Raw genomic sequence first — 26578 nt, forward strand, 5'->3', positions numbered from 1 at the left:
GTAACAGCAAAAAATTTAATTGCTTAAAGTAATAAAAATATAATGCAGTGTTGCCCTGCACTGGTAAAACTGCTGTGTTTGCATCAGAAAAACTACTATTATTGTTTATATAAATAATCTGCTGTGTAGCAATGGGGGCAGCCATTCAAATGAGAAAAGGCTCAGGTTACACAGCAGATAACAGAAAAGCTCTGAAGAACATAATGGCGTTATCTGTTATCCACTATTTAAAGGGATACTGTCATGGGAAAACATGTTTTTTTTTTTAAACGCATCAGTTAATAGCACTGAAATCCAGTTCTCAAAAGAGCAAACAGATTTTTTTAAATTCAATTTTGAAATCTGACATGGGGCTAAACATATTGCCAGTTTCCCAGCTGCCCCGAGTCATGTGACTTGTGCCTGCTCTTTATGATGGAAGTACTTTCTGGCAGGCTGTTATTTCTCCTACTTAAAGGAACAGTAACATCAAAAAAATTTACAAAAAAATTTGTTAAAATACATCGAAAAAAACCCCCACCAAGACAAATTAAAATTTAAAATAGCAAAGGCTTTATTAAGAAATAACAGAAACTCCACTTCCTGTCCTCTTCAGAAAAGGCGACATGGCGACCATCCATGGAGCAGCGCTTGATTTATCCTCCCTGGCTCTCTGCTGCTGGATCCTTTCCTTCAGTGCTTCCATGCTATCTAGTGCAGCAGCCAGGCCCGGATTTGTGGCGAGGCCACATAGGCCCGGGCCTAGGGTGGCAAGACTGTAGGGGCGGCACGCCGCCCAGCCACCTGCCTGTGCACACACACCTGAGGAGGAACAGGGGGTTGCGCATGACATTAATGGTCACTAGAACTCAGCGGCGCGCCGTTAGCGGGCTCTAGGACCCTGCAGCGCAGAGCTGCCTCGGGGCGCCGAAGGCATAAATCCAGCACTGCTAGGGTGGTCCCTGGAAGGATGGCGCTAAGTGCCCGGGGACTGAAGCTTGGCCGTCGATGCAAACTGTTACCTGGTGCCGCGCTTGTACTTCTGCCTGGTGGTGTGGAGCTTCAGTGGTTTGCAGGGGGACAATGTTGAGGAGGTACGTGTCGTGGGCAGAGAGGGAATGTGTGTGGGCGGGTGTCTGCTGCTAAGAGGTGGCTATGTGACTGATAGGGGATTAAGTGGGAAAGTGGGGGAATGTGGCAAAGAGAGGAAAGGAAGTGCGGAATGTGGCAATGAGTGGACATAAATGGCTCATGTGGAAGGAAGAGGACAATGAGTGGGGCGTGAGTGGGTTAAATGGGAGAGATGAGTGATTAGCGTTGGAATGAATGGGACATGTCAGAGATAGACGAGCATGAGTGGGGATTAATGATAGAGATGGAGACTGAAAGGGGTGGAACAGCAGCGAAATTAACGCAAGTTTATGGGTGCATAAGTAGGGTATGTGGGATAGAAAGGCAGAGACTTCACTTATGAATCTGTGAGTATGCACCTGGGGTAGACCAGGGGGGGGGGGGCAGACAGACTGTGGCCTAGGGGCGTCGGAAATAGAAATCCGGTCCTGGCAGCAGCGCTTCCAGCATGAACTCTCTGCAGACAAAACCGGCCCACTAAAACACAATAGCAGAGCAGTTTCGGTAAGGGAGCTGGGTTGTCATGTGCTATTTCTCATTGCTTTGGCTCTGAGCAAAGATGGCACTCGCACTGCACAGGCGACATGGCAACTTGGCTTTTACTATTGAGTGCTGTTCTTATATCTACCAGGCATCTGTTATCTTGTGTTAGAGAGCTGCTATCTGGTTACCTTCCCATTGTTCTTTTGTTAGGCTGCAGACTTGCAGTTAGACTTGCAGTACAGCAGTAAAGAGTGACAAGTTTATCAGAGCACAAGTCACATGACTGGGGGCAGCTGGGAAACTGACAATATGTCTAGCCCCATGTCATATTTCAAAATTAAAAATTAAAAAAAATCTGTTTGCTCTTTTGGAAAATGGATTTCAGTGCAGAATTCTACTGGAGCAGCACTATTAACTGATGCTTTTTGAAAAAAGAAAAAAACATGTTTCCCAATGACAGTATCCCTTTAACCTGTGCCATATAGTCTTTTTTCAACTTCCACCATTGCTACACAGCAGCTTGTTTCTATGAACTATAGTAGTGTTTCTGAAGCAAACACGTCAGTTTTACCAGTGCAGGGCAACATAGCATGATGTTTTTGTTACTTTAAAACACTTTCATTTTTTGGTGTTACTGTTCCTTTAATTAGAAAGCTAGTGTATGCACACGTTACAACTAGGGTTGCCACCTGGCCGGCTCAGCCCCTTTTTGCGTCACGTCCGGCCACTTTATTTTCCACCCCCACCACTGGCCGGTAATTTTTTTTTAAAAGGTGGCAACCCTAGTTACAACACCAACGCACACATAGTATTCATGCACAACGAAATAGTAAAGCTGAGGCCCGTGTTCCCATTTTGCACCAGTGTCTTTTACCCACTAGTTACAGCACTGTATAGAATTTAGTTACATGTTTTTGTGTTATTGTAGGACCCGCCCACCCAGAGTATCCAAAAAACTGAAAATTAAAAAACAAGATGGTACAAAAGGAATTTGGAATGGAATACTAGAATGAAGTTAAAGATGGCAGGGTCCAAATATTGCACAAAGTCTGCAGCCCCAAAGTCAGGGGAACTTAAAGATATCTAATCTGCAATCACTACTGGGGGTCCATGACTGACTGTAGTCATCACCTCAGGGGCATCGACACCCCCCGCTGTTGCTCAGGAATTCCTTGGATGTTGCTCCCAGTGGCTAATTATTAAATTCCAGGCTTGGAGGCATGTTTTAGTTGCATAAAAAATAGGGATGCACCGAATCCAGGATTCGGTTCTGGATTTGGCCTTTTTCAGCAGGATTCGGCCGAATCCTTCTGCCCGGCCGAACTGAATCCGAATTTGCATATGCTAATTAGGGGCGGGAGGGAAATCGCGTGAGTTTTTTCCCCTTCCCATCCCTAATTTGCATATGGAAATTAGGATTTGGTTCGGTATTGGGCCGAATCTTTCGGGAAGGATTCGGGGGTTTGGCCAAATTCAAAATAGTGGATTCGGTGCATCCCTAATAAAAAACAGGTGTACTGCCAAAGAGAGTCTCCTGTAGGCTATAACCAAAAAGGGTGAAGGAAGCCTCAAAAGCAGAGCTTTGCTGCAATTAAATGTATTGGTTTTTGTGGCACTACGTGTTTCGGGCCACAAGCCTTTTATCAAGTGTGCATGGCCCAAATACAAACGGATACAAATAGCTCAAGTCTGTGGTAAACCCCTCCCCTTGCACATTGTCCATTGGTCCATGCTGGAAACCATGGGTGGGGTTTCTTGCAGTACCATAACTAGAGGGGGCGGGCCCTGGTGCGTGACGCGCAGCCGGGCCCCTGTCCCCCACCGTAAGGTCTGAATTTCAGTGGCGCACGGCGCTGCTGGGGGGATTTTCAGCTGGGGGGATTTCGCTTGCACCCCCTGCTCCCCCGGTAGTTCCGCCACTGGTTTCTTGTCCAACAAAAGAAGACCTTGAACAGTTAACAAGAAACCCCACCCATGGATTCCAGCATGGACCAATGGACACTGTGCAAGGGGAGGGGTTTACCACTAGGGATGCACCAAATCCAGGATTCAGTTCGGGATTCGGCCTTTTTCAGCAGGATTCGGATTGTGCCTGCCTGAACCGAATCCTAATTTGCATATGTAAATCAGGGGTGGGTAAGGAAATCAGGTGACTTGTCACAAAAAAAGAATTTTTTCGACTTTTTCCTTTTCTGACCCTAATTTGCATAGGATTTGGATTAGGTTCGGTATTCGGCCGATTCTTTCACCAAGGATTCGGCTGCATCCCAAATAGTGAATTCGGTGCCACAGACTTGAGCTATTTGTATCCGTTTGTATTTGGGCTGGGCACACTTGATAAAGGGCTTGTGGCCTGAAACATGTAGTGGCACAAAAACAGTGTCGGACTGGGCCACCGGGATACCAGGAAAACTCCCAGGGGTCAGTGGGCCTCTTGCTTCTAATCATTTGGCCTATTTCATGGCCATTCCCTATTTCTTTATGGGAACAAAGAGGCTTAATAATGGAAGAATCGAGTATAGTATGTAGAGAAAAGAGACTAGGAGAATAAAGAGGTTGAGTGAGGAGGTACAATAGTTTGGAATGTGGTCCCTCAGTTTAAGGTTTTTTGGTGGGCCCCTGGCATCCCAGTCTGACACTGCGCAAAAACCAATACATTTAATTGCAGCAAAGCTGTTTTTGAGGCGTTACTTCACCTTTTTTGGTTATTTACTACAAGATTTGTGTGGGACTTCAGGAACATGTGGTGGAGTCAGCCTAAGCCAATATTGTAACACTGGACATGTTCATTTAGTAGAGTCTCCTGTAGCTGCAACTCCTCACAGGGACTACCTAATTGCCAATCACAGCCCTTATTTGGTATCCCAGACACTTTTATTACTTGTGTTGCTCCACAACTCGTTTTACATTTGAATGTCTCACAGGTAAAAAGAACTTGGGGACCGGTGACTTAGAGCCAGGCCTGTACACATAACTTGTCAGCAGTCAGGGTACCAGTGACAGACGTGCAATAGAAGACTGAGCGAGCCCGCCAAAAACTGAGGAAGCCCTCAACTCCGCTCACGTGACCCTAGGAAGGCCAGGTAACCCCCGCACAGTTATTCGAGGGGCGGGGCTACAGTGACGTCACGCCCCAGTCAAGTCTGTCCGCCAGGCGGAAGCTCAGGAACTCTAGTTCGGAGAGGCGAGTGGAATGAGAGGAGCGCGTGTCCCGGCTGGTGGATCTACCTGACTCACCTGTCCGGCGGTGCAGCCGCAGTTGTTATCCCGCCTGTGCCGGAGAGAGAGTGTGTGTAGGAGGCACCGGCTGACATGTGGGACCCGGAGGAGTTCGCGCGGCACTGGCAGTCGGAGTTCCCCGGAGAGCCGGCTCCTGAGATGCGCTTGAACTCGGAGCAGGAGATGGAGCAGCAGCTGGAGCGCTGCCGGAGGAAACTGAAGAAGCTGCAGCAGGAGCTGAACGAGGAGCGATTTAAAGTCATTTACCTGGAGAGCGTCCTGTCCCGGCCTCAACCCCCCAAACCCCTTCCCCGTGTCCGAAGCAACAAACCCCCCGCACCTCTGCCGCTACCCGACCGGGACTTCGAGTATGAGCGGGGCTGCCCCGAGCGCTTTGTACTGGGAATCCTCCTGTCTCCCGGGGACACCCGGCCTGACACTGAGGAGACGGCGAGACACGAGCGGAGGAGCCGCACAGACAGGGACTCGCTCACACACGATCATTACCTGAGCTTCGACCTGGAGGAAGATCCCTCTATAGGTGAGTGACAGCCCGGGGGAAGCTCCGTGTCACGTGACATACATTGACTGACCGAGGACTTGCAGGGTTATGTGATAAAAGTTTGCCCAGGAGCAGCCAATCAGCTGGCAGCATTTACTGGTCACCTGTTTAAAAGCATCTTATTGGTTGCTATGGGTTACTGCTCCTGGGCAAACCTAATTCCTTTTTTTTTTTTTTTTTACCTATGGGGGATAAGATGCTCTTTATATAAAAAGCGACACTTTTATTGCTTTGTAATTCTCCAGCATCCTAATAATAGAGACACAGGGGTGTAAGGTATGTGCTGGGTGTCATTAACCACCCCATAATGTCCAGAGCCTGACAACAGACCCCCCTTTCAATTACTCCAGGCTTACTTTTTAAGGGCCCCTTGTTTTATGAGGTCCAGGCAAAGACAAAGTGTTAGACAGATGCAAAATAAGTAATCTCTATAGTGTGTCACACTTCTGTCCATCTTACAAGCCTCCAGCTATCATTGGAACGACAACAACTAGCGCCAAGAGAGAGTTGTAGTTCAATAATAGCCCTGGAGTGGCGGGTTGGAACATTAATATTGACATGGACTGAGTCAGGTGCCATGGCGTAGCTTTTGCTGGTACATAGGGTTGTCACCTTTTTTGGAAAAAAATATACCGGCCTTGCTGTATATTTAGATTTATTCCCTATTAATAACATTGGGGTCAAGCATCATTTTTACCGCTCAGGCCGGAAAAATACTGGCATGGGGGCAACCCTACTGTTACAGGGGGAAAAAGTCAGTAGTGTGTGTATGTGGTTGGTCCAAACGCTGTTTGATGTAACCTGTTTTATTTAATGAAAAGCAAGTTTTCAGGAGTCTATGGTTATAACTGCAAATACACTATAGTAAAAACTAACAAGACTGGAGAGTGATGCAGCTGGGAACAAGTATATATTAATTGCAACATCAACCCTGCTTGCTATTTTTATGGTATTTACCTTTGTGCAATGTTCTTAACAGGATTCACAAATGTATTTTTTTAATACATTTTCTATAATTAAAGTTATTCTCTATGCTGGATATAGGCAGACCAAGGAATAGAACCCTAACAATGTATTTGTATTAGTGATGTGTGGGCTGGCCTGATACTGGTGGGACCCAAGGGTTTACCTGCGGGTCAGGCGGGTTCGGGCCGACCTCGCACTTTTCCTCGCGTGTGGGTTGAGCTCTTCTTCTGCTCTCCCCGCCCGCCACATCAAATGCCGACTTCCGGGTTCGTCTTTTATAGTTGATGTGCCTGCTAGCCCTGCCCCTTTTGTGGCATCGGCGGGGCGACACGGCAGTTGGATCCGGGCGGGTTAGGGTCCTGTGCGGGTCAGGTAAATCCCAACCTGCAGATCACTAATTTGTATAAACCTGCTCTGACAACTGAGTATGATGTGGCAATGTTTAATTGGTTTTGGTAATATAAGGGTGTGGCCATGTTGGGTATAAATCTCAATGATCCATTGTGTATCATTGATGCCTATGATTAAGTACCAGAGGGTATGAAACGCGTAAGGTGGAATGCCATGCGCTCTCTATGCCTATCTTTTTAAAATTATTTTTGGAATAAAAACATATTTTTAACTTAATATAGATTTACGGGATAATTATTTGATTTTGGGCGTTGGTCCAAATGCTGTCGACACCTGCAGGGCCCATTGGGTATCAGGCATGAGCCCCAGAATACACATCTTGATGGTGATGCCTTTAAAGGAACAGTAACACCAAAAAATTATCATGAACTGTTGCCCTGCACTGGTAAAACTGATGTTTGCATCAGAAACACTACTGTACTTTATATAAACAAGCTGCTGTGTAGCAATGGTGGACATTGAAAAAAGGCTATATGTCACAGGTTAAATAGTGGATAACAGATAACACCATTGTGTTCTACAGAGCTTATCTTATCTAGTAGTAGTACTTATCTGTTATCTACTGTGTATCCTCTGCTTGGATGGCTGCCCCATGGCTACACAGCAGCTTGTTTATATCAACTATAGTAGTACTTATCTGTTATCTACTGTGTATCCTGTGCTTGAATGGCTGCCCACATGGCTACACAGCAGCTTGTTTATATCAACTATAGTAGTACTTGTCTGTTATCTACTGTGTATCCTGTGCTTGAATGGCTGCCCCCATGGCTACACAGCAGCTTGTTTATATCAACTATAGTAGTACTTATCTGTTATCTACTGTGTATCCTGTGCTTGAATGGCTGCCCCCATGGCTACATAGCAGCTTGTTTATATAAACTATAGTAGTACTTATCTGTTATCTACTGTGTATCCTGTGCTTGAATGGCTGCCCCCATGGCTACACAGCAGCTTGTTTATATAAACAATAGTAGCGCTTCTAAAGCAAACGCATCAGTTTTACCAGTGCATGTCAACTTGCATTGTATATTTTTTTACCTAAACACTTATTTTTTGATGTTACTGTTCCTTTAAATTGCATGTGCAGGCAGTCATCAGCTAATGGTTTGAGAGGATCTTCCTGCAGGTCCTGTTTCAAGGGGACAAAGGGATTCGACTGGTGCCACTTGGACACCTTTTACTAATGCTGATGAGCATGTGATCTGTTTGTTTCCAGATGAAGCTGCCAGTTAGACTACACCTAGGAGTAAGTGGCAGTCAAGCATGCTACATTGTCTTGTTTGTTCCTACCTGGTGTACAGTAACAATCGGTTGGACTTTTTCTTACAATATTTGCCTGGCAAGCTGGTCCATATTGTTTTCAAAAAATGTGTAATTCCCATGTTGCACCAATTGATACCAATATATTGTGTATTTCTACGGGATTTCCCATGGCCTTTGCTCATAGGTATGTTTATTCTCTTTAATTTTGCAACATGAAGGAGGCAAAGCCAATATGTAACACAAGCCTTTCACTGATCATATGGGAAACCTATTCATCAATGCCAGGGAGTCCTAGGTATTGATTGGATTCCGGGGCAGGGCACCATTTCTGGACAGGGAGAGTTGTTACTGATACAGTAGCTGCATTCTTTTATACTATGTTTCACACAGTTGCCTAATGCAACTTAGTAGGAATCACAACAGTAAGATCCAAATCATAAACGTGCATGAGGCCTAACTGTGGTGATGCTTAAAGGGCAACTATAGTGAAACTAAAAATGTAATAAAAGCTTTGTCATACTGAAATAAGAAACTTTCTAAATACAAATTAAAAATTCTGAAATAATCAAGTTTATAATCACTATCCCTCTCTCAGCATTTGTTTCTCTTCATTCCGTCTTCATGCAGGAGTTGGGTGTCAGATATTCATAATATTCAGAACAAATTCTGCATGTAGAGAGACATGTCTGGTGATTTTAATAGAGTGAGCTCTAATACATCATCTAGGCAAATCAATAAATATATATCTGACACCCAACTGCTGAATGAAGATAGAATGAAGAGAAACAGATGCTGAGAGAGGAATAGTGAAGATGAACTTGATTTTTTGCAGAAACAATGCAGATTTTTTTGATTGTATTGAGAGAGTTTCTTATTTCAGTATGCTGAAGGTTACATTGAATTTTTTTCACAATAGTTCCCCTTTAACTTGTGGACCTCCAGATGCTGTTGAACTACAGCCCTCTGTAGCCTGTGGATGGTGGGAGCTATAGTTTAATAGCCAAGGGCCTGCAGTACAGGTATGTATACATTCACTTGGATTGGAAGCAGCAGAAGTGACTTTTCATTGGAGCTGCTTAAGCTGTAAATGAATAGATCTGTGATGGAAAGCAGCGGTTCCAAAAAAGTTAAAACATCTGAATAGTATTTTGGTGTTCTGATAATCTTAAATCATTTGATTTTGTGTGTTTTGTTTTTTTTTAAATAAAAATCAGATTTGTACGGAAAAGTACAAAAATAAATTAATATGAGTGCTCATTCTGGTGGTGCAAATTGGTTCCCATTGTGTAGTGACCAAATCCATTTGATTTGCTTTATGTTCATTTATTTAAATAAGTGCACTGATTCATGCTGGCTCATATTGCATAAAATCTTGATATGTGAATGAGGCTTTATAGCAAAGACATCCAGGGTGTTTGAGCACCAAGGGGAGCAAAATTGAGCCCTTAATGCTCCAATACAGAGCACTTGCATCTTGTGATTAAAGTACAGCCCTGTAGTTAACGGGTAGTTCACCTTACATGATGTAGAAAGTGGTATTCTGAGGTTACAATATGTCTTTATGTTTTATATATATTTTCAATTACAGTATTTAGCATTTTTGTTCTGTAGCTGAACATCAGCAGCTATCTTGTTCCTAGGGGCCAATTTACTCTCAACCAAGCAGTGGTTGGAATGAGGGAAGCCTGAAAGAAACAAAAGTTATAAAAAGTAACTATAAAATTGCTTTTGCAAAGGGCAATAGTTGTTTGGCAGACAGGGTCATTTGAAAACTGGAAGAGGCGGAAAAGAGTTAAAATAATTAAACTTAAAAAAAAATTTAAAGACAAATTCAGCAGCAGCCCCAGTTTGTAGTTTCAGCAAGCTGGTTGTTAGGGTCCAAATTCCCCTAGCAACCATGCATTGATTTAAATAAGAGACTGGAATAGGGGAGGGCCTGAATACAAAGACGAGTAATAAAAATAAAAATTGTGGCCTTACACGGCATGTATTTTTTTTTTTTTTTTTTAGATGGGGTCCATGACCCCCATTTGAAAGCTGGAAAGAGTCAGAAGAAGGCAAATAACTCAAAAATTATAAAAACAAAAATGAAGGACAGCTGAAAAGTTGCTTAGAATTAGCCATTCTAAAAGTTAACTTAAAGGGGAACAACCTACTAATGCCGATATGTACAGATATGGCAAAATGGCAACCACAGGAAGTGAAGAAGAGCTGCTTCTCCTCTTTACTTCCTCCTCTGCTAATGCACCTCCCGACAAGATCATCGTTAGACCAACTGGAATCTGAGAGGACTGAGAGAATTATAGGTTAGACTGTCCGATCTCTCCCAAGCATAACTAGATGGGTGTGCATCCTAGCTGCCTGGATATAGCCAGTATTAGTACAATTGCATGCAGAGGAATTGTTTGCATTTAGCTCTGTGGTTAGAGAGAGAAATGTTCAGAATTGTCTCTTGACCGTGCAGCACATGTGAGTGTGCCCATACTGGGAGGGCATTGCCATATAAATGAAGATTTGTTGCCCACGCTAAAAAAAAATTGAGCCTTGCAATTGCCGTACATACTATACATTACGCACAGTGATTCGCTTATTGTCAGATAATGCCTGCTCTTGCATCTTTCCACGATTAAAGGAGAAGTAAAGGCATTTACTAATTGGGGTGCCAAAACGTAGGCACCCAAAGTGATCACATTTACTTACCTGAAACCCCGGGCTGGTGCTCCTATCAGCAGAAAACTGCACCGTCCCGGGGTTATTCCAGCGAGCACCACGGAGCGATTGTCTTCCTTCTTCTTGCGGGTGCTCATGCGCAGTAAAGCAGAAAGCCAAACTTTAACAAAAAAGCCACCTATTTAGTTCTATGGTGCATGCGTCTGCCCTGGGAAATGTGAAAAAGAAGAAGGGCCGGTGCAGTTTTTTCCTGATAGGAGCATCGGACCGGGGTGTCAGGTTAGTAGATTGGGGCAGCCTAACATTTGGAACCTCCCAAGTAAAAACACTTTTCCTTCTCCTTTCAGTTAAATTGCTGCAAATAATGTAATTTACTTATGGCAATTACAAGGTTTCTGAACAGCAAGTGTCATTTGTTTAATTTTAAAGGAGAAGGAAAGGCTAAAATTAAGTAAGCTTTATCAGAAAGGTCTTTATAAATACACCTGTAAACCTCAAAGTAACGTTGCCCTGAGTCCTCTGTCAAAAGAAACAGCGTTTCTTTCCTTCTATTGTGTACTCATGGGCTTCTGTATCAGACTTCCTGTTTTCATCTTAAACCTCCAGGGCTAGGGCTTGAGCATGCTCAGTTTGTTCCTCTCTCCCTCTCCCATCCCTGCTGTAATCTGAGCTCAGAGCTGTAAGTGAGCCGGGGGAGACTCCGGCAGGAAGTGATGTCACACCAAGATAATAAACCCATCAACCGCCGAGCGATATTGGGTTAATCCAAATGTTTGGCCGCAGGGCCGAACAATCTGATTACAACGAAGAGACAGGGTGCAATCCTCTATCGCCAGAAAAAACCTCCCTGATCAATATCTTGGACAGATATCGATCGGGGAGACCCATTGGAAGCCCCATACACTTGCAGATAATCGGTCTAAAGGACAGATATCTTTAGCTTTAATCTTCCCGTGTATCTACCTACTGTAAATTTATAATTTTCAGGCCAGCTGCTATTTATTTTCATTCTGACTTCATGCTGCTTGGTTTACAGGGCTACTGTGGCATAACCAAATGTTCTGTTTGTGTAATTCTTTTCCTCTTTTGGGAAGTAACATTTCGTAGAATACTGTTTAGTAATGTATTTTTATAATGTTGAAATTTTGTTGAAAATGCTGACTTCAGCCCTATAAGGATTAAGCAATGCGAGCTGGTATATTATTAGATGTCTGTTGGGACCATTTGGTATTTTAGTATTTTCTCAGCCCTCTTTAGCTAATACAGTGGTGTGAAAAACTATTTGCGCCCTTCCTGATTTCTTACTCTTTTGCATGTTTGTCACACAAAATGTTTCTGATCATCAAACACATTTAACTATTAGTCAAAAATAACACAAGTAAACACAAAATGCAGTTTTTAAATGAGGGTTTTTATTATTTAGGGAGAAAAGAAATCCAAACCTGTGTGAAAAAGTAATTGCCCCCTGAACCTAATAACTGGTTGGGCCACCCTTAGCAGCAATAACTGCAATCAAGCGTTTGCGATAACTTGCAACGAGTCTTTTACAGCGCTCTGGAGGAATTTTGGCCCACTCATCTTTGCAGAATTGTTGTAATTCAGCTTTATTTGAGGGTTTTCTAGCATGAACCGCCTTTTTAAGGTCATGCCATCTCAATAGGATTCAGGTCAGGACTTTGACTAGGCCACTCCAAAGTCTTCATTTTGTTTTTCTTCAGCCATTCAGAGGTGGATTTGCTGGTGTGTTTTGGGTCATTGTCCTGCTGCAGCACCCAAGATCGCTTCAGCTTGAGTTGACGAACAGATGGCCGGACATTCTCCTTCAGGATTTTTGGTAGACAGTAGAATTCATGGTTCCATCTATCACAGCAAGTCTTCCAGGTCCTGAAGCAGCAAAACAACCCCAGACCATCACACTACCACCACCATATTTTACTGTTGGTATGATGTTCTTTTACTGAAATGCTGTGTTACTTTTACGCCAGATGTAACGGGACGCGCACCTTCCAAAAAGTTCAACTTTTGTCTCGTCGGTCCACAAGGTATTTTCCCAAAAGTCTTGGCAATCATTGAGATGTGTTTTAGCAAAATTGAGACGAGCCTTAATGTTCTTTTTGCTTAAAAGTGGTTTGCGCCTTGGAAATCTGTCATGCAGGCCGTTTTTGCCCAGTCTCTTTCTTATGGTGGAGTCGTGAACACTGACCTTAATTGAGGCAAGTGAGGCCTGCAGTTCTTTAGATGTTGTCCTGGGGTCTTTTGTGGCCTCTCGTATGAGTTGTCTCTGCGCTCTTGGGGTCATTTTGGTCGGCCGGCCACTCCTGGGAAGGTTCACCACTGTTCCATGTTTTTGCCATTTGTGGATAATGGCTCTCACTGTGGTTCGCTGGAGTCCCAAAGCTTTAGAAATGGCTTTATAACCTTTGAAATTGAACTCAGGTGTGATAAACCACAGTTAAGTTATTTTTTAACAAGGGGGGCAATCACTTTTTCACACAGGCCCATGTAGATTTGGAGTTTTTTTTCTCCCTTAATAACGTAAACCTTCATTTAAAAACTGCATTTTGTGTTCAATTATGTTATCTTTGACTAATAGTTAACGGTTTTTGATGAGCAGAAACATTTAAGTGTGACAAACATGCAAAAGAATAAGAAATCAGGAAGGGGGCAAATAGTTTTTCACACCACTGTAACATAAATTGACAGATTAAAACGTGTGTAGCAGTGAGTGTTCTGTATTTTCAGGCCTATGTAAGACACTAAATAGACAGCATCTTCAAATTAAACCCCAACTTCTGCAACTAGATGTTACTGGGTTCCATAGCAAATTTAATTTACCTGTTATAATGGCCTATTCAATCAAGCTATATTGAAACTGTTCATTAATTAGGGCACTATTAGGCTCTCTAAAGTCTGGGCCCCCAACTAACCATTTCCTCTGACATTACACCAGTAGTTTTGGAAGAGGAACCAATGTCAATATGGTTGTACCACTGTGTTTGCAAATTCATAGGAGGTCTCGAAGACCTACACATGTTTTTGTTGTTTTTCATTTAGAATCCCTCAGTTGTTTACCATACTTTGTTTATGCCTTGATGATAGACTGACATTTAGGAGCTTCCTTTCCTAGCAGATGTATTAGAGCTCACTCAAATAACTGATTCCAGTACAAACATAATCTAACAAAATAACTGCCTTTTGCACAAATCCTGCATGTAGAGAGACATGATGTCTGGTGATTTTAATAGTGAGCTCTAATACATCTTCTAGGCAAAAGGAGCCCCCCTATAAGATATATTGGATCTAACTGTCAATGAATATCTAACACCCAACTGCTGCATGAAGACAGAATGAAGAGAAACAGATGCTGAGAGAGGAATAGTGAAGATAAATTTGATTATTTCAGAAACTGTACAAATGTTTATTTGATTGTATTTAGAAAGTTTCTTATTTCAGTGTGCTGAATATTAAATTTTCATTTTTGCAATAGAGATTTGTAAGACTCTGTGGTCTGTTTTCTAAGGCGTGACCAGAAACTTCAGTGTGAAAAACTGTCCTACACAAACAGGCATTGTTTAAAAAGAAAAAAAAAATAACTGTGCTTAGACATAAGAATCGACTTTACTGTTTTTTAATGTAATTTACTGTTACCACTATATGTAAAGCTGTTGTGTTAGGATTTACTGCAAGTTACTCTGTTAGTGCCACAGAATATGTACATTAATCAAATTACAGGTGAGGGTTTAGCTGATTTCTACCTTATTTCTGATTTAGGACAGAGACACGCTGCTATTTCGGGAGATTAGTCGCCCAGCCACAAATCGCTTCTTCGATCGACTTATCTCCCTGAACTGCCTTCCCGCCGGCTAGAATGTAAATCCCCGGGGGACAGCACTTCGTTTACCGAAGTTGCCTCACGAGGAAAATTGGGCGACTCTGAGTGCCATGCCATCGGCGATTTACATTCTAGCGGGCAGGCAATTCGGGAAGATTAGTCGCCCAGCGACAAATCGCTTCTTCTTTGGGCAACTTATCTCCCATAATAGGGTGTGTCTCTGCACTAACTAGGGGGCATATGTCTATTTGGGGAAGGCAGTTAGATAGATTGTCCTTCAGTCAGATCGCTGTTGGTTGTCTGGACTAAAAAATTTAACTCCTCGTACCCTTTCCTTGAGTTTGGCATTGATGAATGTCCGAGTGAGTGATTTGACCCTACTGAGTTCGTTGTACTCAAATGAATGGAAAAAAAATCTTTTTGACCATTTATATAGCACAATACCCAATTGTTCAGTCCACAGGTGGGCTGATCAGAAAATAACTACAAGGTTCTATGGCCATGGTTATGGGGCCATTGCTTATACCTGGAGTATTATGAAAGCATAAAATAATGATTCCAATAGAATTTTGGAATTTCTGTTACTTGATTAAACTGAGGGTAATGATATATAAGACTATGCTTGTCTCCATTTATTCCTATGCCTGCAAACATGGGAGCACTTTGCAGGGGATTATAACGCAAAAGCTACGGCTAATGTATTTTTAGGGATAATTACCTGACCCATAATTGAGCCTGTGGTTGCAGGCAGGGACCATATGAACGAATGGGGGTAATTCCTGTATGCTGGGGAAGTATTTTTGCATCTGTAAACTCCAAATATGACCATTTGTTTTGGAGGCATGTGACATCTTTGTAGCCAGGAGTCAGTGCGCATATATATAAATAGGATGCACCGAATCCAGGATTCGGCCTTTTTCAGCAGGTTTCAGATTCGGCCGAATCCTTGTGCCTGACCGAATCCAAATCCTAATTTGCATATGCAAATTGTGGGGAGGGCGCTATTTCACTTGAATTTTTGTTAGAAAACAAGGAAGTAAACCAAATTAGGATTTGGATTCGGTTCGGTATTTGGCCGAATCTTCAAAGATGGATTCGGGGATTCATCTATCTATCATCTATCTAGATAGATGATAGATAGATGATAGATAGATGATAGATAGATGATAGATAGATGATAGATAGATGATAGATAGATGATAGATAGATGATAGATAGATGATAGATAGATAATGAGAGATATCTATATCTCATCGAATACAGTGCTGCTCTTCAGATATAGATGATACATCCCAACATCATGCAAAAGAAGAAATATATTTATATATTTTCATATATTTTGCTTTATTTCCTTGCTCAACCATCCAGGTCGCCATTCCAGGGACTTTACTACCATCCTGACAAAAGCTAATCCTTTTTCCATTTTTAGTGATACGTACTCACACTTAAAGCTTTGGAAGTGAGATGTGCGTCATCTGTAGCAATCACACATTTAAATTTATTCTAGTTCATGCTGTTTAGATTTTAAAGGGGAACTGCCCTCTCTCTCTCTCTCTCTCTCTCTCTCTCTCTCTCTCTCTCTCTCTCTCTCTCTCACTATTGCAGCTAATCTTTTGGCAATAAAATGCCTCCATAGCTTCCCTTCTCCTTTAAAACCTCTCCTAGTCCGATTCTATTCTCGTTCAAACTACTGCCTGATTGCTAATGTAAATAAGGCCATAGCAAACAGATAGCTGCTGGGAAAAAAATGTACATAATAATTTATTGCAAACTGTCTCAGAATATCACTGTTTACATCATACTAAACATTAATCTAAAGGCATACTACCCCTTTAATTTTGATTTTTCTGACATTTATAGATTTGTATGTTTTATAGAAAGTTCAGCATATGCAAATTGTGGGGAGGGCGCTATTTCACTTGAATTTTTGTTAGAAAACAAGGAAGTAAACCAAATTAGGATTTGGATTCGGTTCGGTATTTGGCCGAATCTTCAAAGATGGATTCGGGGATTCATCTATCTATCATCTATCTAGATAGATGATAGATAGATGATAGATAGATGATAGATAGATAATGAGAGATATCTATATCTCATCGAATACAGTGCTGCTCTTCAGATATAGATGATACATCCCAACATCATGCAAAAGAAGAAATATATTTATATATTTTCATATATTTTGCTTTATTTCCTTGCTCAACCATCCAGGTCGCCATTCCAGGGACTTTACTACCATCCTGACAAAAGCTAATCCTTTTTCCATTTTTAGTGATACGTACTCACACTTAAAGCTTTGGAAGTGAGATGTGCGTCATCTGTAGCAATCACACATTTAAATTTATTCTAGTTCATGCTGTTTAGATTTTAAAGGGGAACTGCCCTCTCTCTCTCTCTCTCTCTCTCTCTCTCTCTCTCTCTCTCTCTCTCTCTCTCTCTCTCTCTCTCTCTCTCTCTCTCTCTCTCTCTCTCTCTCTCTCTCTCTCTCTCTCTCTCTCTCTCTCTCTCTCTCTCTCTCTCTCTCTCTCTCTCTCTCTCTCTCTCACTATTGCAGCTAATCTTTTGGCAATAAAATGCCTCCATAGCTTCCCTTCTCCTTTAAAACCTCTCCTAGTCCGATTCTATTCTCGTTCAAACTACTGCCTGATTGCTAATGTAAATAAGGCCATAGCAAACAGATAGCTGCTGGGAAAAAAATGTACATAATAATTTATTGCAAACTGTCTCAGAATATCACTGTTTACATCATACTAAACATTAATCTAAAGGCATACTACCCCTTTAATTTTGATTTTTCTGACATTTATAGATTTGTATGTTTTATAGAAAGTTCACAATAATTATATGTCCAGTTAATAATATGGCTGTATTATTTAGTTAATATAGTGACCCACCCTGCTCTGAATGTAAAGTACTGCTTGTAAATATATGTGCGGAAGTGTTTGGGAGGTACTGAAACTTGGTGGTGGGCGCACCTTTAATTTGGTGCATAGCCTGACTTGCACAATCTGCTGCTGAACTGTGTCTGGAGGGTGCATAGGAAGGCATTTTTAGGTACAGCAGAATTTCAGGTTAATCACCCTTGTCTGAGTGACATTCTTTGCTCCCTACATTTTTGTAAAATCTGCAAAAATAAAAGTGAATGAATTATTTCAAGAAAATGCAAAATGTTGCATCCCCTGTATCCTTCTCTTTAACATTGCGGCACAGCTATCCACCTGTGTTTCTCCCACACTGAGTTTTAAAGTGCATTTAATGCGAGCTAAGCTATCCCTTTTAAAGCAGAACTAAAGGCTAACTAAAGAATTAGATAGAAATGTTGTACATTATGTTTTGCGTTTGTGTACCAGCCCAAGGCAACCACAGCCCTTTAGCAGCAAAGATTTATGTCTCCAAAGATGCCCCAGTAGCTCCCCATCTTCTTTTCTGCTGATTCACTGCACATGCTCTGTGCTGCTGTCACTTACTGAGCTTAGGGAGCCACTCACAATATACAGTACACATAGAATAGAAATGTCACAATATAAGGCTGATTAGTAATTAATACACATAATTACTACATGGCAGCACAGAAACCAGTGCAATTAGCGTCAGAATTGAATAATCAGCAAACCTGTAGCATCATCTTATATTACAGCCAGGGAAGCTGATTTTCTGCTGGATAATTAGTGACGAGCCCTAAGCTTAGCTTCTCAACAGCCAATCAGAGCCCACTGAGCATGTGAGTGTCACAGACACTTTCCAAGATGGTGACCCCCTGTGACAAGTTTGAAGTCCTGAATCATTACTGATATTGACAAGCTCAAACTTTAGCCTCGTGCAATAAGTTCACTATATAAAATATGGCAGTTTTAGTCAAATTAATTTTTAGGGTTTAGTTCTCCTTTAACTACATAGTGTCCAGTAGCTGCATAGTATCCACAAAGCATCACACAAAATAATGCCTGTGGGTTTGCAGCTCGATGTGATGCATTTGTTTTATAACTGACAAGGTACTTAAATAAGGTTCAGCAGCTGCACTTTTCATCAGTGCCGCTGAATTAATATTGAATCACACTCTCATATTGCTTGAGAGATCCGTGTGATGTGCGGGCCTGCAAACGTGCAATCTAGACTAAAACCACATCACCCCATGCACAATGCAGTCAATTACTAAAGACACTCCTAAAGCTCCCCATAGATGCGACGATTCTTCTTGCCGAACGACCGATTTTAGGGAAGTCCGACCAATCCTTCGAAATTATCGTGCGGTTAGTGGGATTCGAACGATCATCTTACGATTTTTTGGCCAACATCTGTCAGGAAATTGATCGGCCAGGTTAAAAAATCTTTGTCGGTCCCAGTGCAATGTATCTATGTTTGCAGGGCCAAGCAGGCAGCTCCCCTTTGTTTTCCTGCCAAATTGGTCTTTTTAGTTGATGGTAAATTTGTATGTTGTACGATCGTTCCGAGAAAATCGTGGTCTCACAATGAGGATCTGATCTTTTAAAAATCTCAACATCTATGGCCAGCTTTACACCAGGGGAAACAAGAAGCCCTCTAATGCAATAATGCAATAATGGTGTTGCAATCAAGGAGTTTCTGCTGCCTGTGTCACAACATTAAACATGGCACCCTGCCCATGTGTAATCAAGAAGTCTGGCGAGGAAGTCCGACAATGTCTCCATTAGCCAGTACATAGTGATTCACATTTTGAACAGGTTCAGTGGTGCAATGAAAGCTTCTGATTAGTATTGTCCCACACAAAGTACTTACTCATGTGCTGGATCATATATGGAACACTTCTGTTCAGTTAAAGGAAAACTATACCCCCAAAATGAATACTTAAGCAACAGATAGCTTATATCAAATTGAATGACATATTAAAGAATCTTACCAAACTGGAATATATATTTACATAAATATTGCCCTTTTACATCTCTTGCCTTGAACCACCATTTTGTGACTCTATCTGTGCTGCCTCAGAGATCACCTGACCAGAAATACTACAGCTCTAACTGTAACAGGAAGAGATCACCTGACCAGAAATACTGCAGCTCTAACTGTAACAAGAAGAGATCACCTGACCAGAAATACTACAACACTAACTGTAACAGGAAGAAGTGAGGAAGCAAGAGGCAGAACTCTGTCTGTTAATTGGCTCATGTGACCTTACATGTGGTTTGTATGTGTGCACGGTGAATCTTACGATCTCAGGGGGCGGCCCTTATGTTTTAAAATGGCAATTTTCTATTTATGATTACCCAATGGCACATACTACTAAAAAAGTATATTATTATGATAATGGTTCATTTACATGAAGCAGGGTTTTACTCAGTATCTTTTAATAGAGACCTACATTGTTTGGGGGGTATAGTTTTCCTTTAAGGCAACTACAATAATCATCTCACTGTTTAGTCGTTCTCCATATGGGCAGGTAGCTCCAGCACACATAAATAAGTTACAAATGACGTTGCAGGATAATTTACCCAATTGATTTTATAATCGTATAACCGTTTGCTGAATCGTTAATGAGTATTTTGTTTGTGTTAAAAGAGTAGGAAAGCTACCAAAGCAGTTTATTGTCAATAAATTAGCCACAATAGTGCAAGCTAGAACATTATATTTATTCTGCAGAATGCTTTACTGTACTTGAATAAACCACTTCAGAAGCTCTCTCTCTTAGGATAGCAGCTGCCATATAAGCTTGGAGTGACATCACTTCCTGCCTGAGTCTCTCCTTCATAGCTCTGGGCTCAGATTGCAGCAGGGAGTGGGGGAGGGTGAGAGAGGAGCAAACTGAGCATGCTCAAGCCCTAGCCCTGGAGGTTTAATCTGAAAACAGGAAGTCTGATACAGAAGCCCATGAGTACACAATAGAAGGAAAGAAATGTGCTGTTTCTTTTGACAGAGGACTCAGAGCAGCATTACTTTGAGGGGTTACTGGTGTATTTATATAGACCATTCTGATAAAGCTTACTTAATCTTAGCCTTTCCTTCTCCTTTAATGGGAACGTTTTACCTGGTATGAAAAAGACTAATTTGAAAGGCATTTGAAATGATGAGCAACTTCATTGACACCTGCAACTCGTACTATTTTGTGTAGCCGATGGCCCTAGAGAAGTTGCTTTTTAGGCTAGGACTGAGCAAATGTTTCCCTGTGTTTGTGTGTCCGATATATTATATTGCATAACATAGTAAGACGTTTGCAGAACCCTAAAGCCCACAGGTTTTACTGAACAGCACTGGTCTAAAGTGCCAATGAAGATATGATTGTTGGGCGAGGTTGCCAGACAAGTGGATTTTTGCCTGATTTGGCCACCATTGTTCAACTGTTTCGTTCTTTTTCTGTTCCACATAAATTGTCCTTTACCAGATAATGCAGTGGTGCTCTTGGGCTACATACCTGACCTGCAAAAGCTGTATGTACATACCAAGCTGCCAACCATTGCCCACCCTGGAACACAGAAATTACATTATAATAAATGCTGAAGTGCCGCCATCCAAAGCTCTGAGGTTTGAAGTGAGGTGGAGAAATTGATTTAAAGGAGAAGGAAAGGCTAAAATTAAGTAAGCTTTATTTGAAAGGTCTATATAAATACACCAGTAAACCCTCAAAGTAATGCTGCTCTGAGTCCTCTGTCAAAAGAAACAGCACATTTCTTTCCTTCTATTGTGTACTCATGGGCTTCTGTATCAGACTTCCTGTTTTCAGCTTAAACCTCCGGGGCACGGCCTTGAGCATGCTCGGTTTGCTCCTCTCCCCCTCCCTCTTCCCTTGCCTGCTGTAATATGAGTCCAGAGCTATGAGTGAGCAGGGAGAGACTCAGGCAGGAAGTGATGTCACACCAAGCCAATATGGCAGCTGCTATTCTAAACAAACAGAGAACACTTCAAGAGCTGTTTACTCAAGTATAGTAAAGCATTCTACAGAATAAATAGTGTTATAGTTTGCACTATTGTGGCTAATCTATTTGCAATAAACTGCTTCAGTAGCTTTCCTTCTCCTTTAAGAGAAGTAATGCTCTACCACCCCCAACCTGCTCCCTCACTTAAGTACATTACCAGTATTGTATTTCTGCTACCAGACCCTCTGCATGAAAAAACAATGGTCGTGGGATGCACAAACAACAATTGCGCTGGTAAAACTGGTAGCCGACTGTTCATGTCTAGGTCTGTAATAGGGAAGTAGATTGTTTTTATCAAAGCTTCTGTGTGGGTAGCTGACAATTCTTATCTAGTAATGAAAGCTATATTTGTGGATAGAAGAGCACGTGTTTGCATTGCAACAATATATTTGTGTATGTTGGCACTTAAACAACAATCATGCCTGTTTAAAAGTGACGTAAAGGGATACAATTATCCAAATTGCCATTGCAAAAGAAATATTGATTCTGGAAGCAATGTGTATAGTACAGGTTTGTGAAAGGGATTTACTTTTCCTTTTTAGGTTATTTGTCCTGAATATTATCACAGTACAGGTATAACAAAGCTGTCTACAATAACTAGGAAGGAAGCATACCGAAATAAAATCCTTATAGCGCGGTATATTGAGTCAAGGAGCAAAACAGAAGGTGCTGATATTCCAATCAACTGCTTCAATCACAATAACAAGGGGCAGATACATCAGGTCAGGTGATAGTTTTTTGTTTTTTTTATTCCTCGAATGACCTTGAATTTTGAACGGTATCTTATTTAAGAAAAAAATTTAAATTTTTTTTCCAAAAAAAAAAAAAAATCTTGAATGTCAGGAAGGCTATTAACATCTTCAAATGGGTCAACGGACCTCTGCCATTGACTTCTACATGAAAATGCGAGTTACTTCCAGGGTCAAGTTATGTAAAAAAAAAAAAATTAAATTTCAAATTTACCATTCGAACCTTAATATATCAAACCTGAACGTGCCCCAACATGTCACTCAGTGAGTCAGTGATTTTTAAAAATTTGGATTATTTGAATAAAATGGAGTCTATGGGAGACAAACTTTCCTTAATTCAGAGCTTTCTGGATAATGGGTTTCCAAATAACTGGTCCCGTATTTGTACCGCATGCTGTAAGCAGTACATACATGTGTTATAATGTAAGGAACTGTATATGCAAACTTTAAACCATAATCAGTAGGCAAATATATCTTTTGAATACACTCTCATGAAACATAAACATTCCTACTGAGCTTTAAGAATTACTTGCAGTGCAGAAAACTGGAACTGTGTATGACTTAATCACCCTTTTTACACCACAGAAGCACCCTCCGGAAATGGCACCTTCAGTCGACCCCATTGAGTGGCTTGAATGACATTGAGACATATGGGTGTATCTTTCCTCTCGGGTGAACTGCTGAGCACCCTCCTCTTAGCTGCTTTGTAATATAAGCTGATGCTACAGGTTTGTTGATTATTAAATTCTGATGCTAATTGCACTGGTTTCTGTGCTGCCATGTAGTAATTATGTGTATTAATTACTAATCAGCCTTATATTGTGACATTTCTATTCTATGTGTACTGTATATTGTGAGTGGGTCCCTAAGCTCAGTAAGTGACAGCAGCACAGAGCATGTGAATCAGTGAATCAGCAGAAAAGAAGATGGGGAGCTACTGGGGCATCTTTGGAGACACAGATCTTTACTGCTAAAGGGCTGTGGTTGCCTTGGGCTGGTACAGAAGCACAAAACCTAATGTACAATATTTCTAACCTATTTCTTTAGTTACACTTTAGTTTTCCTTTAAAGCAAGTTGATGAGTAGGGATGGGCAAATTTAACCCGTTTCGCCAAAAATTTGCCCCCGGCAAAATGTCACAAACGCCCATTAAAGTCTATGGGCGACATATAATTTTTGTCGGGCGACAATTTTTTTGACACGCATCTTTTTATTTTGACGCACAACGCCATACAAGTCTATGGGCGTCATTTTTTCGGCGAAACAAGGCGAAAAAATTCGCCCATCCCTATTGATGAGCTCACCTACATCCTGTATCGGTTATCCGGAAACCTGTTATCCAGAAAGCTCCAAATTATTGAAAGGCCATCTCCCATAGACTGCATTATAATCAAATAATCAAAATCTATATAGATCATTGCTCTTTTTCTCTGTAATAATAAAACCGCACCTTGTACTTGATCCCAACTAAGATATAATTAATCCTTATTGGAGGCAAAACCATTGGGTTTATTTAATGTTTACATGATTTTCTAGTTGAATTAAGGTATGCAGGTCTATATTACGGAAAGATCTATTATCCGGAAAACCCCATGTACCGAGCATTCTGGATAACCGGTCCAATGCCTGTGTTGTAAAAATGCATGAATTCAAGCAGCAGTGTAAAAAAATAAAGATAACGAATAGGCACCACAGTAGAAGAAGAAATGTACCAAACAGTGTGTGTGTCTCATATGAGTTTCTGAGATATTGTGTGTTACAAACTGTGCTAATCTGGCTGCACCTAGATTCAGTTCAGCAGTGTCCAACGCTTTACTTTATATACAGTTTATTTTCCCAGTAAACAGGTCCTTGTTTATATAGAGACACTAACGTGCTGCTTGTTATTGCTTTGCTGTATATTCCTCTTGAGGAAATAAGTGGAGCTGATTACAAATTGCTTGGGTGTAAATTACATTCCTGCAAGAGTTCCAGCAACTCAGAGGAGTGCATGCATAGGTTATCACACCATGTTTGTTTCCTTAGTGGTGCCTTCACTCCTAATATTTAACTTATAGTAACTGACTTGAAATTTTTCAACTTGTTTATCACAATTGAATTAGTAGATGGGGGGCTGAATACTTTTAATCCAGTTATTCTGTTCATTGCTTGTCTTTTTAAAGTAGAACTAAGCCCTTAAAATGAATGTGGCTAAAAATGGCATATTTTATATAGTGAACTTATTGCACGAGGCTAAAGTTTGAGCTTGTCAATAGCAGCAATGATCCAGGACTTCAAACTTGTCACAGGGGGTCACCATCTTGGAAAGTGTCTGTGACACTCACATGCTCAGTGGGTCATCCATCTATCTATCATCTATAATAACTTGTATAGTGCTGCTATAATACACTAAGAAATGGCCAAATGTTATGTGTAATTGAACATTGTCTGATCTTTTTGTAATTTGTATAATTTTTAATGACACTTTTTCCATGTCATTGCTTTTGTGTCTGTGTACTTATTTTTTTGCAAATAAAGGGAACACGAAGTATAAGATAAGAGGATAGAATAAAAGATAATTCTAATAATCCAGAGAACAAAGATAATTCTAATAATCCAGAGAGCAGATACTATGCGTAATTGGTAGTGATGGGCGAATTTGTCCTACTTCGCTTTGCCACGAAATTTCGGCGAGAGGGGCGAAAAATTGGCAAACCGCATATTTTGATGTCGGCAACTTTTGACGCACATTAAAGTCAATGGACATCCGTTTAATTGTTGCTGATATCAGAACTGTCGCAGGCATCCGAACTGTAGCCGGCGTGAAAATTTTGACGCCGGCGGAATAAAATATTGACACCGGTGGAAATTCACCGCTAATTTGCACCTGGCAAATAAATTCGCCCATCACTGGTAATTGGCAATTTCGTTTTTATTATTTTTTTTTTTTTAAACAACAATTCTGATATGATCCACAAGAGGGTGCATACTATCTTGCAATGCTCATCTTCAAAGCTGTTGTCTGGTGTCAGATTTTGTCTTTTCTGTAAAAAAAGTATTTTGTGTGCATGGTTACATAGTTACATAGTTAAATTGGGTTGAAAAAAGACAAAGTCCATCAAGTTCAACCCCTCCAAATGAAAACCCAGCATCCATACACACACCCCTCCCTACTTTTAATTAAAATTCTATATACCCATACCTATACCAACTATAGAGCTTAGTATCACAATAGCCTTTGATATTATGTCTGTCCAAAAAATCATCCAAGCCATTCTTAAAGGCATTAACTGAATCAGCATCACAACATCACCCGGCAGTGCATTCCACAACCTCACTGTCCTGACTGTGATGAACCCCCTACGTTGCTTCAAATGAAAGTTCTTTTCTTCTAGTCTAAAGGGGAGGCCTCTGGTACGGTGATCCTCTTTATGGGTAAAAAGGTCCCCTGCTATTTGTCTATAATGTCCTCTAATGTACTTGTAAAGTCTAATCATGTCCCCTCACAAGCGCCTTTTTTCCAGAGAAAACAACCCCAACCTTGACAGTCTACCCTCATAATTTAAGTCTTCCCTCCCTCTAACCAGTTTAGTTGCACTTAGTCTCTGCACTCTCTCCAGCTCATTTATATCCCTCTTAAGGACTGGAGTCCAAAACTGCCCCCATTCTCCAGATGAGGCCTCACCAGGGACCTATAAAGAGGCATAATTATGTTTTCATCCCTTGAGTTAATGACCTTTTTTTATACAAGAACTTTATTTGCTTTAGTAGCCACAGAATGACACTGCCCAGAATTAGACAACGTGTTATCTACGAAGACCCCTAGATCCTTTTCATTTAAGGAAACTCCCAACACACCGCCATTTAGTGTATATCTTGCATTTATATTATTTTTGCCAAAGTGCATTACCTTGCATTTATCAACATTGAACCTCATTTTCCAGTTTGCTGGTGTAAGGCTTACCTTCATATATGCTACCGTACTTGCCATTTACTATACTGTGTAATTCCATCTCCTGCCAAGTACTGCAAACTAAATACACAGCCCATCAACTTAACTGCACTAGCTCTTTCTGTAGTCTAATGGCACAGGGCAGTACACTATTATGTGCATTACAGCTGTTATTGAGACTTGTAGTCTTTTACACATTATACTCGGGATGAGTTTGTCTAAGAATTTTCTGTGCACTGCAATCACTGCTCAGTATATTGCGTTCATGTTTCCCTGGGGGTCTGTAACCAAGACGTTGGTCTCCGATCCACCAGCAAACTAAAGCAGTTCATCTGGCAGTGCCTTCTATGGACAGCACAAGGACCACAGCATCCATATGGGCTTGCCATGCAGTGCAATTGTTGTGGTTTTTGTGTTGGCCGTACACGTGACTGTTGACCAAGACAGTAACTTATTGCCTCATATATGAGGCCAAACCTTTGGACTCCATGATCT

At 41.2% G+C, this 26578-nt stretch overlaps 1 protein-coding gene across 1 annotated transcript in view; it reads left to right on the forward strand.

Moving 5' to 3' along the window:
- The first annotated feature begins 4907 nt into the window (after nt 1-4907).
- abr.S (ABR, RhoGEF and GTPase activating protein S homeolog) overlaps nt 4908-26578 on the forward strand; it is a 225708-nt gene continuing 204037 nt past the window's right edge. Inside the window, 1 exon segment of the mRNA NM_001094131.1 lies at nt 4908-5353. Coding sequence (NP_001087600.1) covers nt 4996-5353 — 358 coding nt within the window. The 5' untranslated portion in view covers nt 4908-4995.

The sequence above is a fragment of the Xenopus laevis genome, chromosome 2S (assembly GCF_017654675.1).
Source record: "Xenopus laevis strain J_2021 chromosome 2S, Xenopus_laevis_v10.1, whole genome shotgun sequence".
In the NCBI taxonomy this organism is placed as follows: Eukaryota; Metazoa; Chordata; class Amphibia; order Anura; family Pipidae; genus Xenopus; species Xenopus laevis.